This window comes from Theobroma umbraticum, unplaced genomic scaffold (genome assembly GCF_002168275.2).
Source record: "Theobroma umbraticum cultivar Fairchild unplaced genomic scaffold, ASM216827v3 scaffold_51.0, whole genome shotgun sequence".
Classification (NCBI taxonomy): Eukaryota; Viridiplantae; Streptophyta; class Magnoliopsida; order Malvales; family Malvaceae; genus Theobroma; species Theobroma umbraticum.
The window spans coordinates 2,764,834-2,779,556 of NW_018397260.1; the positions used below are offsets into that span (position 1 = coordinate 2,764,834).

General features: G+C 33.6%; 1 protein-coding gene across 1 annotated transcript; it reads right to left on the reverse strand.

The window, feature by feature from the left end:
- Positions 1-4,634: 4,634 nt before the first annotated feature.
- VPS45 (vacuolar protein sorting 45) lies at positions 4,635-12,491 on the reverse strand. Its single transcript, XM_021429575.1, has 13 exons — positions 12,203-12,491; positions 10,585-10,786; positions 10,371-10,450; positions 9,492-9,719; positions 9,098-9,223; positions 8,910-8,990; positions 8,688-8,829; positions 8,398-8,576; positions 7,336-7,491; positions 6,854-6,961; positions 6,650-6,771; positions 5,690-5,821; positions 4,635-5,116 (listed from the first exon to the last, which is right to left on the reverse strand). Exons 1-13 carry the CDS (start codon positions 12,290-12,292, stop codon positions 5,056-5,058), a joined length of 1,707 nt encoding a protein of 568 aa, XP_021285250.1. The 5' UTR covers positions 12,293-12,491; the 3' UTR covers positions 4,635-5,055.
- Positions 12,492-14,723: the final 2,232 nt, after the last annotated feature.

A 14,723-nucleotide genomic window follows, 5' to 3' on the forward strand; every position in this document is an offset into this window, starting at 1 on the left:
ACAAGCACATTGACTCATTAAAGGACAAAAAAAACCTAAAGAAGGACTATGAATCTTCGTGATATGGGTTGTAAATTGTTGTGAAGAAAATTTACAAGAGAAATACTAAAAGCAACTTAGAGGGAGGCGTCAAATCTAAATCTAAGGTGCCACAACAAGAAAGGAGTTCTAAAGAGGTGACAAAACTTGGTTCAAAATTTTATATACTGGCAGATGAATGCAATAATACAGATATGGAGGAGTTTATCTCTAAAACATTAAAAAAATGCTATAAAGCAAGTGATTAGCAACTAGAGCAGAATGCCACTGTTGTGAAAACTAAAAGTGCCTTAAAAGAATCCTTACAATTAGTGACAAATGTGTCAAATAGAGAGATTACTCTCTCAAAAGCTAAGGGAAAATCTATGGTCCCACTGGTTCTAAAGATAGCATCATATCAGCCAAACAAGTGGAAAATGATAGAAGAACAAACTAAGAAAAATTTTACTCCCTCACATGAGTAATGTATGAGAAATCCCCAAAAAAACCTTATTCCATCTATAGTATCTAACTTAGCAAACCAACCCCAAGAAGTAATTGACCCAATCACTATATCTATTCTTTCACCTCATAAAGGTATTATCATTGAAAGCCTTGGATTTATCATAAATAGGGTGGTTAGGAAACGAGTTATTAGTGTAGTGGATGATGAAAGTCATGATAGGTCAAATGTGGTAACCATTTCATTGGACATGGAGTTGGAAATGGGAGAGGCGGATATAATGCAAAAATAATCTTTGCTAATATACCAATTTTTAATTTTGGATTTTTTTGTATTGAATACTAGCTTAAGCCTTTACTTATGAATTATAACATCTTGAGTTGGAACATGCGAGGAGTTGCCTCTTGGAGGTGGGTCCGGAATGTGTAGAATTTAATCAACATCCATGAGCTACATGTTGTCATTATATTGGAGTCAAGGATTTGGAGCACCAAAGTTGATAAAATATGTTGCAGAATTGGGTTGCTAAATTTTTTCAAGGTAATGGTTTTTTAGGCAGTATCTAGATCTTATGGGAGGAAATAAAAATTGATTTAGAGGTAATGGTGTTCTCATCGCAATTAATACATATGATGGTTAAGGTTTCAAGATCTAGTTGGTTATTAATAGCTGTATATGGAAATCCTATCGTGGGAAAAAGAAAATGGTTATGGGAATCATTGTGTCTAGCAAGCGACATTGCCTTGGATGGCATTGGGAGACCTTAATCAAGTCACTTCACCAGAAGAGGAGAGAGGAAGAAAAATGTGAATTATAGTCAATGCAATAAGATGAGTGCTTGTATGAATTACTATATTTTGTTTGACTTAGGATCATCGGGACTTAAATTTACTTTGTGCAATAAAAGGGATAGCTTCGATTATACTAGAGTTCACTTAGATAGAGCAATAGCAAATGAACCATGGATTGATTTATTTCTGTTTGCCCAACTACTGGCATTGCCACGAACCCGCTTTGACCATCATCCTATTTAGGTGCAATGTAAGAATTCCCTACAAGAAGCTCGGCTTGATAAAAGGTTTCAATTTGAAATTTCCTAGATGTCTCACTTGAATTATAAAGATTTTCTAAAAAAAATTGGAAATTAGGAGAGGTAAATATTTTTACAGCTTTGAGAAATTCATGACTGAGTACTTGCAAGACTCAAAAGTATTCGGTCTCAACTTGATATAGGTCACAATGATTTTTTACAGAATCTGAAGGTTGCATTGGTGGAAGAATATAACTTAATTATATATCAAGAAGAGACCATGTGACAATAGAAAGTAAAACTTGATAGGGTGAAATATGGAGATGTCAACACCAAGTTTTACCATGTTGTGGTAAAGGGCAGACAGAGAAGAAATAAGTTTTCAACTTTGAAGAAAGATGAGAATTCATGGAGTTATGGCCAAGCTGAAAAGGAGAAAATGGCTTTGCAATATTATCAAGAACTATTTAAAGATGATGGCATTCATGTGTCTTTCCCAATAAACTTGCAATGGGAGCTAAAGCAAAATAAAATAGCTGAAATTTCAAATCCTATCTCCTGTGAAGAGGTTACGAATGCTATTTTTAACATGAACTCAAATAAAAGCCTAGGGCTTTATAGATTTCCACTTACCTTCTTTCAAAACAATTGGACCATATTGGGAGCAGGTATCTTCAAGATGGTTAAAACTGCTTATAACTCTGGTTCGTTCCCACTTGAACTAAATCACATATTGATAACACTTATCCCCAAGTTGGAGAGTCCTAAACGAATCACTCACTTTAGACCGATCAGCCTTTTCATGATCTTGATGAAAACTATAAGCAAGGTGATGGTGGACCCGTTTAAGACCTCTATTAAGTGATATTATCGAGAAAACTCAATGTAGCTTTATTTCGAGGGGACAAGCAATAGATAATATTATCATTGTTCAAGAAGCAATTCACACAATATGAATGATGAGAAAACAAGAAGAAGCTTTGGCAATAAAAATAAATTTTGAAAAGGCCTATGATACATTGAAATGGTATTTTCTACAAGAGGTACTAGAGGAAATTGACCTCCCTTTCTCATGGGTAAATCTCATAGTGTACATTGTGAGAACGCCAAATTTTTCCATCATCTAGAATGGTAAGACCTCAAATATTTTTTCACCTTCGAGAGGTATCCATCAAGGTGATCCCCTATCTCTCTATTTATTTGTGTTGTGTTTGAAAACACTTCACAATCAGTTGAAAGTACAATTAATATAAGGGACTGGCGGCCATTACAATTCATAAGCAAGGAACTTGCACTATCTCATACATGCTTTGAAGTTGTTTGGGGTTGCTTTTATAAAACAATTGAAGGTAATGAGATTGATCCTTGACAAGTTTTGTAAGGCCTCAGGCCAAAAAGTGAGTCCCTCAAAATCAAAACTACTAGTTTTGTCAAACATTAGCAGTGCAAGAGCTAATTTGCTAAGTGGTGTTGCTAAGATACCATTGACAAGTGCCTTTGGGAAATTCCTTAGCATGCCAATGCTGCATGGAAGAATTAAAAGGGACATATTTTGAGTTGGTAACTAAAATCAAGTTAAGGTTTGAAAGATGGAGTAATAAGAATCTATCCATGGCAGAAAAAATCTCATTACTTCAAGCCGTGACTAGCACATTGGCATAATATTTAATGCAAACATCATTTCTTTCAGAATTGACCATTAAAGAAATTGATCAACTAAATAGAAACTTCATTTAGGGACATATGAGAAGTGCAAGGAAAAGTCATGCATTAAGTTGGGAAAAACTTTGTGCAAAGAAGGAAGAAGGTGGTTTCCAAGTACGTGACTCTAGAAAATTCAACTTAGCTTTACTTGCTAGACTTGGTTGGAGTGTATGGAATCAGAAAGATTGCATCTGGGTGAATATCCTGAATGCAAAATATCTTAGACACGAAGATTTCATGTCAGTAACAACTAAATCAACTGACTCACGTGTGGAAAAGCAAATTAAAGAGTAAACCAGTTATTGAAAAAGGTTGCGGAATATCTATTGCAAATGGTCGGAAAGCTAGGTTTTGGACAGATAATTGGCTTTACTATGGTCCACTCTTTAACCATGCAACTAAAGCCTTATCAGAGAGGGAACTTCAATTGCTTGTAGCTAGTTTTTGCAACAAGTTTGGAAGCTGGGCTCTGCAACAAATGGAGTAGGATCTTCCCCAACACTTTATTTTGAGAATAGCTACAACAATGATCGATCTTGCCAATGTTGAAGAAGTTACAGTTTTCTTGATGCCATCAGGTAATGGAGAGTTCTTGGTGAAATAAACATATGAGATACAATTAAATAGCCATCTCCTAAGAACGAGTCATTAGACTCAAATCTAGAAAACTATCAGCTTAAGGAAGGTTTGAGTTTTCCTTTGGAAAATGTTTCATGAATCTTTACCGACTAAGGAATGGCTATTTAAGAGAATTGCAAGTATTCCAACCGCCTATCCCAGGTGTAATAACCACATGGAGACCCTACTTCATGCATTAAAGGACTACGATTCATGTAGAAACCTAAGGTTTCAGATTGCTCCCAAGCTCAGTAACAGTAATTTTTTCTCTCTTGATTTACACAGTTGGATGTTAGAAAATATAAAGAATGAGGAGACCTTTGATGGGTTACCATGAGGGATTATTTTCATGCACGCCACATTTCGGATTATTTTCTCTCTCTTGAAAGTCTACCTTTGAGACTTCACATTTCGGATTCTTCACCATGTAGTAGTTTTAGTAAAATTGTACTTACAGGTAGTCTGGCATCTTCCAGCCTAGAATGATGTAATAAATATTAGTTATTTTTTAATAAAAAATTAATTTTACCTTTTTAAAATATTTATGCTTTATACATGATTATCATTTAAAAGTAAATAAAAACTTACACGAATATAAATACTACTTAAATATTCACGCTCAACACAATAACAAATACTACTTAAAAGAGTAAAATAAAATATTGACAATAAATGATGTAAAACTAAGAGTTAGACTTGTTCTAAAGACAAAGTGATCTAGATCTTTAGAAAAGAAGAATTCAAATCCTCAAAGAGAATGAATAAAAGCATGAAATAAATAAATAAATATGTGCACAATAATTCTTTTTGTTAAAAAAATATATGGATCAAAACAACTATAGCTTCTATTTTCCACAATTATATGATAATACAAATACATGGTTGAATACATCAATGAGGTATACCATAAAAATTGAGAAAGGGAAATTTTGTACACAATTTTTCTCTATTCCTTGGTGAGGGTACAAAAATTTATGTAGAAGACGTAGTAGGCGATGGACAAAGACCAAATTCTCTCCAGAAGAATTCAATGCTGGTTAGCCAATTTACCTTTGACTTGTTACTCTCTGCAAAATGTTTACCACAATGAGCTGCATTTCTACGCTCTCCTTGTCGTATTGCTGTTGCAATTCCAGACAACACAGTATAACCAGGAAATCCTTCATAAAGCCACAAGAGCTTATTTACATGGTTCTATACCAGTATATGCCAGAATTTGAACTCATACGACACTGCTGCTGGTTCGAGCTATCCTCTGAGCTTCTTCTAAGTCCTTCAGAAACCTACATTTTAAGCCAAAAACCATCCTTTAAGAAGATGATCAGAGAGCAATGAATCTGGTACAAAAAGTTCTGGCAATCAATAAACCAACATCTACTCTATTTATAAAGCACTTTTATATAATTGATTTAGCACTTAAGATTGACAACTTACAATGAAATTAGGGAGAAACTTCCTAATCTTAACTCGTTAAAATCGAAAACCCAACCACTTGATACTTGCTCCATAAATCATTTTTTTTTTCTAAATAAATCATATTCGAAAATAAGGACTATATCCTAGTCATTAATGTCTATCTAATAAAATCACAGCCATCCTTGAGAGTAAAGGTCCAGCTGTGGACAACACAAAATGAAAAAAATAATTTTCAAGATACATTACATAGTTCCAACGTGGTTCTAGCTAACTTGATGTACAATTAACCCAGGTGGAAAAATAATTCAGTATCAAGATTTGTTATGAGGGTCAGAGCGCGTCACAGCCAACAGACCATTAGGATACCCTTGTTAATATATATCAATAGTGATAGGCTTGTATGTTGTATGTAGAAGAATTAGGGAATATCCACAGCCTACCTCTTAGAGTTCAGAACTGTCGACCCACCAAGTATAAAACGAATTCCAGAATTGCTCGCATTTTGCAAAGCAACAGAACGGGACTCCTCATAAGTTGTTCCACCAACAATGAATATAACTACCTCCTGTGGCCTGTACAAAGATAGAACATGCATCATTGAAAAATTATTACTTAAGATCTTTATATATCTTTCTTTCCTGTATATGTCTTTATCATTACTAACACAAAGAAGAGTTTTCCTAAACTTTTTTGAATTAACAAAGTTTCACCCAAAATGAGTGACCTGCTAAATGCTGCTCTTATGAATTTCTGACATCATTTCATGCAACAAGTAATGCTTGTTCTAGGGCTAAAAATGAGCCAAGCCCATACATTCAGCTCAGTTGGTGCTATTGCTGGGTTCATTCTAGAACTAGATGCATTTGTTAAACAAGCTTGAGCCTAAGCAAACTTGAGTTCAGGTTGGGAGTTTTCAGTGCAAGAATTTATTTTGGGCTAATGATCACAACTGCATCGTTTGCCCAAAATGGCTATCTAAAAAATTGTTGCATCATCTTCCTTTTCCTTTGGGGGGCTTTGCATCATCTTGCAACCTTAAAAAGGAGGTTCTACTACTCATAAAATATCATTAGAAGCATTTCCTTATTTAATGGGGTGGTTTTTTCCTCTTAAATTATACTTGCAGAAAGTCACGAGAGGCCAAGAATCTGTGAGTACATCAAGTACATACAACCAACTTTCATTTTTACCAGCCAAATATTGCTCTTATCATCCAGCATCAACTTCACAAAAGGCCAAAGTGAACTAAATATACAAATTTAAACATCAAGGGGTCTCCACTTTAAAGAACTAAAGTGATGATATCAAATGAATGTAGACACACATTTATTCTATAAACAAAGAGATAAACTGCAAACTTTCCCAACAAAATTGGAAAACTTTATTATAAAGCAACAAACCTGCCCTGCTGAAAATGATTTCCAACATATGGGTAGTCCACATCTCGCAACCGGCCTTTGGTTATGCTTTCCATAGTTTGGAATAGAAGAGGCTGGTGCTGGGTGTAGACATTCTCAACCCCCTAGTAAGAAAAGTTTGAAAATGATCTATAAGCAAATGAAGAAAAATTTCTATGAAAAAAAGCAAAACCTTTTGCATCAAACCTTTAATCCACGAGCCATGTTGCGAGCAATATTCAGAAGATCACGATTTCCATAAAGATCACCGGTTCGCTTGTCAACCCCTGCTTGCTTTAGGAGAAATTGGACAAGCTGTTCCACAATTGCAGACAAATTAAAACCAGTTAATTCTCAATGAGAATGAGATACCTCTTAACAAAATTGCTGATTGATTCAGCTTCACAAAGAGAACTAATCAATGACAGAACTGCAATTGCATATAAAACAGCTACAACTCAAACAGCAAGTCAAGCTTTACCAGCAAAGGAAAAAAAATTCTAATCATATGACTAGAATGTTGAGAGAGAGATCAGGCTGTATGCACCACCATAATGGATGAGCATTAAATTTTGATCAAGGAATAAAAATATTTAGAAATGACATGTATACATGCATGTGAAAAGGCAATAAAAAAAATGATGATGACACATGAATTCCAAGCAAAATGTGTATGTGGGTTATGTTACCCCAGGCTTGTACTTGGCAGACCTAGATGCCAGTTTGTTGAATAGCTGCATCAGTTGGACAGGGCTCTCCTTCTCATAGCGCAAAGCATACAGCATTACTAGGCGTAGTCGGTCAATATCTGATATGCTTTCATTGTTTAAAAGATTTGTCACTGCCTGCAAAGAAGTATGTAAAGCAAATCATCAGAGCTTGTCAAATATACCATGTGTTTCCAAGTCTCATTCCAAATCACAATTAAGATTTTCATTCCATGATCATCTCCACATAAATACCAGTAATTGAAATCATGTAATAGTTTAAATGGAGTATCATCTATATCTCACACCCAGTAACCTAAAAAACCTACAACCTAATCCAATGGTTAAAATAAATATTGAGGACCAATTTTGATCTGTAAGTGATAATATGGAAGGTAGAATTGATGAGTAAACAGATTCATTGATGAGCAATAATTGAGCAGAAAAATATTTATTGACTAGTTTGTTTGCATTGTAAATAAATCACATGGTTTCTATTCCTATTTGTAGTGTGTTTATTTTTATCAAAATCAGTCTTCTGCAAAGTGCTAGAACCATCCTTTTCTTAAAACAAGAACACTTTAGGAGACAAAAGTACGCTCATTTAATCATAGATTTTGAACCAACATTTACTCTTGAGAACAATTTCACTTACAAATATATCCTATGCCACTCATTCATTGATTCATTTTAACAGTAGCTCTTATCAATTATTCAATCTCAACTCTTGTTAAAATGTATTTTACTTTTAACATCCCTAAACAACAAATACATTTCATCTGTAAACCCCCTTTTTCCTGCAGTAAGTGACTCCTAGGATCCAATCCCTTGGTCTAACACCATTTAAAACATTTCATATTCATCCTTTGGAAGTCTTTGCTCTTGATAATTGTACCAAAAAAATCATGAGATTTACAAATATCTTCTGCATCTTAATGGAGTAAACAAATTGTAAAGCAGCACTGATCGATATATGAGGACTCATAAACAGATATCAAGCTAAAAAAGAAGAAACAGAGATAAAAACAAGCACATGTTCACTACCTCAAAAGCAGCAACTTGCCCACCATTGCAAGCCAACTCCTGCTCAGTTTCTGAAACCAACATAAGCTTTCTTTCTTCAACTATCTTGCTCATTTCGGTGACCAATGTTACATGCTTTGAAACATTCCCATGCATTTTTCTGTACTCAGGGTAATTGTCCACAAATTTGGCCATGTCTTCTGCAGAAACTCAAAGCATAATAATTTAATGACCTACCTCAGCTATCAGTAATATTACAAAAAAAAATATCACTAATGAATCTGAAATACTCAATTTTGTCTAATTCAAACCTATTGTCTGAATATTTTGGTTGCTTTTAGCAACCTGCTGAAAATCATCCACCATTCGCTTGATATTCATTCCAATATCTCCAAAATTTTCATACATGTTAGCTTTGAAGAAGGCATCTTGTTCTGACGAGAGCACAACTTCCTATAAGCATGAGATTACAAAGATAAGCCACTGCAATATATTAAAACAACTATATCTAGCCAAGGAAAAATGCAATCAACCTGTTGATCTTTGGGAAGATTGCTAATGCTTCTCAAATCCACTTTGTTATCCTGAATACTTATCAATTCATGAACCATTGCCTACAAAATGTAATTCAGTGAATATGATGTTGCTACCAATTTGAAAATAACAAGAGGCATAGTTTACCTTTAAGAACTGGTGAGATAAGAGTCAGAACAACATGTACCTGATAGGTCCATTGATTCAGCAATGGAGTCACAGGATCATCCCTTCTGTCAACTATCAGCAACAATGGAGACATTTCCATCCGTCTGAAGTCAAAAAGACCACTTTCTTGCTGGTACATTAGTTTCTGTCATACCCCAAAAACACAACAAAAAAGAAGAAGAAGAAGAAAATCAATTCTTTTTCAAGACTCCAAGATTTATAGACAAGCTTAAAGTTTTTCTTATCCATGACAAAACTTAAAAATCATTTTAAATATATACATACACATATGTATAGAAGAGATTTATCAAACAATTAACTAAGCAAAATCTAGAACAGTTTTTATGAGCAAAATTCCAAGTAATCAGTGATGTAAATGTTTGTAATAGTTGATGTTATGCAGTTTTACTCACTGCTGTTTCATGTGCAATCCTTTTTGCAATATCAGAGGTTCTTGAATATCTAATAATTGGTCTTCGTTTTAATGCCAAGAAAACCGCACCAATACCATCAACAGCTCGGTCACAGAAGTGCTGCAAACTAGAAGGATCCACAACTGCTGGGAGCACATAATGGTGATTTGAAGGCATGTTTAACGTAAAGTGGTAAGGATCAACAGCAACGAAATCAGCATAAAACTCCTGCAAAACCAAGACAAGAACTATATAAGAGGTCAAAGCCAAACTTTTAATTTCTGATCTAGAAGTATAGGGCATCTCCAGAAATATTCTTAAAATTTAATTATACACAACAGAAACCTATGAACAACACTTCAATATTAAGGAATATTCACATTATAGGTAGGTGAGGCGGACTACAAATATATAGCCATATCAGCCAGCATAAGAACAATGCTTAAATCACCCCTTTCAGTAATGCATCATCTATTGACATAGAGAAAATATTCTCTGTCAATCCTTAGATCAAACAATACTATAGTGACCTCCTCATGATGTTCAAGAGTTAGCATTGCCACACATTGCTGCTCTCAGAAAAGCAGAATCCTGGATGGGGTGGTTAAAACAGTCCTCACTTAAAAGACTTTTCAGTTAAGCAATGTGCTCTCAAGAGTTGAACCTATGCCCTCATCTTACCATCCAGAGATCGAACTGATGCAACAGGAATGGCTGTCTTTCTGCATCTTGCAGCAGATTTCTTATATGGTAGTTTACTCAACAATGGATAAACTCTAGACTTGATTTTTTGACAAGTTTATTGCTCAAATAAAGAGCTAGATGAAGAAGGGCAAACAATAAATAACTTCCACTCAAGAAAATAGCAGTCAGACTTACCTGGAGTTGCTGGACAACTTCCTGTTCATCTGAATCAGCTAAAAGATGAATCTGGGTATCTTTCAACATGTTTGAGAAAACTGCAAAAACCAATTTGAGATGAAAATGCACTTCGACCAAAACATCTAAGATTGGGTAATAAAAAACTTTTCATATTTTTATAGTAAAATTAAATTATAAACACACCAAATCTCAAAAGATACAAACAACTTACACAAGTGATATTCTCCAAACCTAGGATTGGATAGCTGACGCCGCATATGCTGAATATTTTCTGATGTAGGCCGAAGGAAATAAACTGCCTTGAGATGTGACATTGATTCTTTTGACTTGGAAATGGAGTCTATCAATTCTACCAAAAATACTTCTTTCTGAAGTAGCTCTGACTGTGAATAAACGACACTCACTATGCTAACCTGTGACTCAGAAAACAGAATACATTACCCATAATCAAAGCCACCATTTTCTTTTCTTTTTAAATGACTCATTTATTAATTTATGTTGATCCATTAAGAAACCCCATAAACTAGCAACAACAATGCAAAGTCAAATCTTCAATTCTCATGAAGTTGAAGTTATCGAAAATTTGTGATGCGAACATGACTATTAATTCCTCCAATATAAACCTTATACCAATGTGTTTGGTTGGCAACTCACGCAGATAGGAGTGGTACATGGCCTCAGCGACTCTATTGTAGGATTTTCAGAAAGTGCAGCTAGGACTAGAAGAATTACTAAAGTACACAACACATATCCAGATTTCCATTTCAGGTAAGGAGGTCATTTCTCTACCTAATTCCACAATACTCTAGCTAGGCTTGTTCCTTGCTGTCATAATCTTGGAACAGATGCATTTAGGTTTTGTTTGGACTGAAGGAAAGGAAGGAGCGGCCCTCCCCTTACACCTTCCTTTCCCTTCCCTTTTCTTTATTTTATTTTATTTTATTGACAATAAAATAATGGGAACTATAGAATCCCCCTCCCTTTCTTCTCCTCCCCCTCCACACCGCTCCAAGTTCTTAGACATACTGTTAACTACATCCAGCACTTCAAACACAAACAGAAGTCTGGCTTTCTCCTTAAGCAGTTCTCTACCATCAATTTGACATAATCCCATACAAATTGCAGTCGCAAAATCAAGAAACAAAGAAATTTGACAAGCATTATAAAACAATATGCACCATTATAGAAACCATGCCTGCTTCCAAATTTACATGAATCATAGAGGTTGGCTATAGAGGATGGAAAGGAGCTCCCTCGCCAACTACTTCATTCAACACAATGATCAAACTTCCAGCTCAAACGGTTTATGGCTACATTAAGTAAGGCTATATATACTTATATCTGGACCACCCAAATCGACAAAAATCATGCAAAAAACCCTCACAAAACTGCGTTAAGCTTCATCCACCAATAACAAATAGTTAACTGCTCATCAAAAATCTACAACAAGCCACAACAACTGATCCTTCGCAGAATCAAGGATAAGAAACGATCCATTCAAGACAAAGCCGAACCAAAAAACTACAACAATAAACTCGGCCGCCAAATTAACTAGCAGCAAAAACTCGAGGCCTAAATGCCAATTAAATGCCAAATCTGTTTGTACTAAATTGAAAATGCTCACTTCAGTTCCTAATTATCTCAAATGTCCTGATTTCTACCCTCAGATCACAACAGTTTTCCTCACTACTCCATTTCCAAATTAAACTGACCAGATATTTGAAATTAATGATAAAAATGAAATCATTAAATTAAAGTAATAAATTGTTAAAATTAATTCAGATGAAATTAAAGCAAATACGAATTAAAAAGAAGAAAAATTAAATTACCGTCTGAGAATCGAGAATGAGGACTTTCATGCCGGAGATGTCCTGCAACATCCGATTGACATAATCCCGTACGGCCGATACGAGCACCATCTTCGATTATTCTCTATACTAGACCCCTAAGATCGACGGCTGTGATGTTCCCGCGAAGTTGGAGCGGTTTGTTTCGTTTTTCTTTTTTTTTTTTAATTTCTGGAGAAAAAGAAGATTCAGATCTGCGTAGGCGTAGAGGGAAATAATATTTTTAGAAATCTGAAAATGCAAGTAGAGAAGACAGACCCAAACGCAGCGTTTGCCGTACTTTTTCCTTTGTTTTCTTTTTTGCATCGATTGATTAATAATTTTCAAAAGATACATCTATCCGGAAGGCCCAACTCATTTTGGGCCCATCCAGACGGATTTTGCCAGTTTCAACCGTGAGGGTAGTGTTAACCTTAAATTATCTTTTTATTAAAAGCTTTTATTTCGCCCATAAATCTGACATGTATAATGTATTATGATGATGTATAAAATATTTAAGCATAAATTCACCTTTTGGGCCCGTTGAAGTTTTTATAGGAACTCAGGTGATTTTTTTTTATTTGGGGAAGGAAAATTTGAATTTTTTTTATTTAAATAAAAAAATTATATATTAATAAATAAATTAAATATTCAGATGTAAGAACTTAAGCATTATTATTTTTGTAAAATCATTCAAAAAATTGCCGTAAAAGGAAACCAAAATGATTTTTATAAATCTGTTGGAAGATATGATAAATTATAAGTACTTGTTTCATAGTATTTTTTGTAAATTCTAGTACAATTATAAATTATATCAAAATATTTTTGTTATTGAAAACGATTTTGTAAATTTATTTACAAAAATACTTTTTATTTAACATAAAACATTTAAACTTCTCCAACTCCCTTTTATCTATAACATATTTATAAAAAAATCCCAAAGGAGCTTCTTCCTCTAGTCAGGTGGAGGGCACAGGTAAAAGAGAAAAAGGAATGAAAAAGAGAGGTAGAAAGAGAAAGAAAAAAACAGATAGAAAGAGGCTCGTGTGTAACGCACGGTCATAGTCTAATAAGTCTTAAAACGAAAAGAATAAATGAAATAAAAAAAATTGTTTTGATAACTATAAATCAAATAACGAATTTACTTGTAACATTGAAATAAATATAATATAATATAATATGTTAATAGACTAAGATGCGCAAATTGATTGACTTCTCTTGCTAATCAATAGCAATTATCTCATTTCATTCATAAAGTGAAAACTACTTTGTTGATTAATATTATTAACATTTGTTTCGAAGATTAGTTAGTTAAATTAGGTGAACTTGCTCCTTTATACCAAAGAAAAAAAAAAGATAGCAAATTCTTAATTGACTCATGAAAAATAGAGATAAATAGGGATAATATAACACATAATCTTAAAAAAAGTTTAAGTATTCAAGAAAATTTACATAAATTTTTTATTATTTTATTATATTGAATAAAATATCTATACTTTTGTTGTGGATTAAATTGGTTTTTATAATTAATTGTTGATTAATTATCGTTAGTTAAAAAATAATTTATCATTTTTATATCACATGACGTTTACGTGACATTTTGATAAGTTATAGTGGATAGTGATATAGTATAATGATATAATTGTATAATATTTTTATCCAAATTAATGTCACGTACATATAAAAATTTCAAGTGATGCTTTATTTAATCATTGCAAAAGTTTATTTAATCAAAAATAAAAATATAAAATTTTGAGTGAATATAATATGAATTTTTTAAAGCTTTACACCATAATATAGTCTTTTTTTATAATTTAAAATTTATAATAGAAAAGCTGTTTAAATATGGCGCCAAATATCCACATTTCCTCTCAATTATCAAGTTTTATAAGAAAAGAGTTTGTAGCCAGAAAAAACCAAAATTTGGTTTCTCGTGAGAATCATAACCGAAGAGAGTAGGTGGTGTTGACTTAGCGGTTGCTATGCTGCCTTTGATATTTGTGTGTTTCGAGGGCAAATAATTGTAGGTAGCCAACATGGTTGGCGACGTGGCTATTGCATTACAGCACAAAAACTAGAGCAATAATAATGAGAGGAGGACCAATTCTCTCTAACTACCAACATAAAAATAATACGATTCTCAAATCAAAGCCTAGAGCTGGCTTTTGTTATTATTAGATAATTGAGTTTTCATCTTGATTTGCTATTTCTAAACTTGTTATGAACATGCACTTGACTCCTCAACCACCCTTCCCTAATTTTCTTTTTTGTTTCATTGACTTTTAACAATCCTTATTGGGAGAGCATCTTTTGTCAAGTAAGGTGAAAAGAATCCTTTCCTAATTCATACCTTGCAACATTTATTTTACAAAAAAAAAAGAAAAAAAGAAAAGAAAAGATTGAGAAGGCTCAAAAAGAAAATAAATGGAAAAAAATAGCATTCCTAATTGTCTAATTCTCTTTTTCTTTTTCTTTATATATATATATATATATTTGGTTAAATTTGTCTTAAATTGACCTAGGC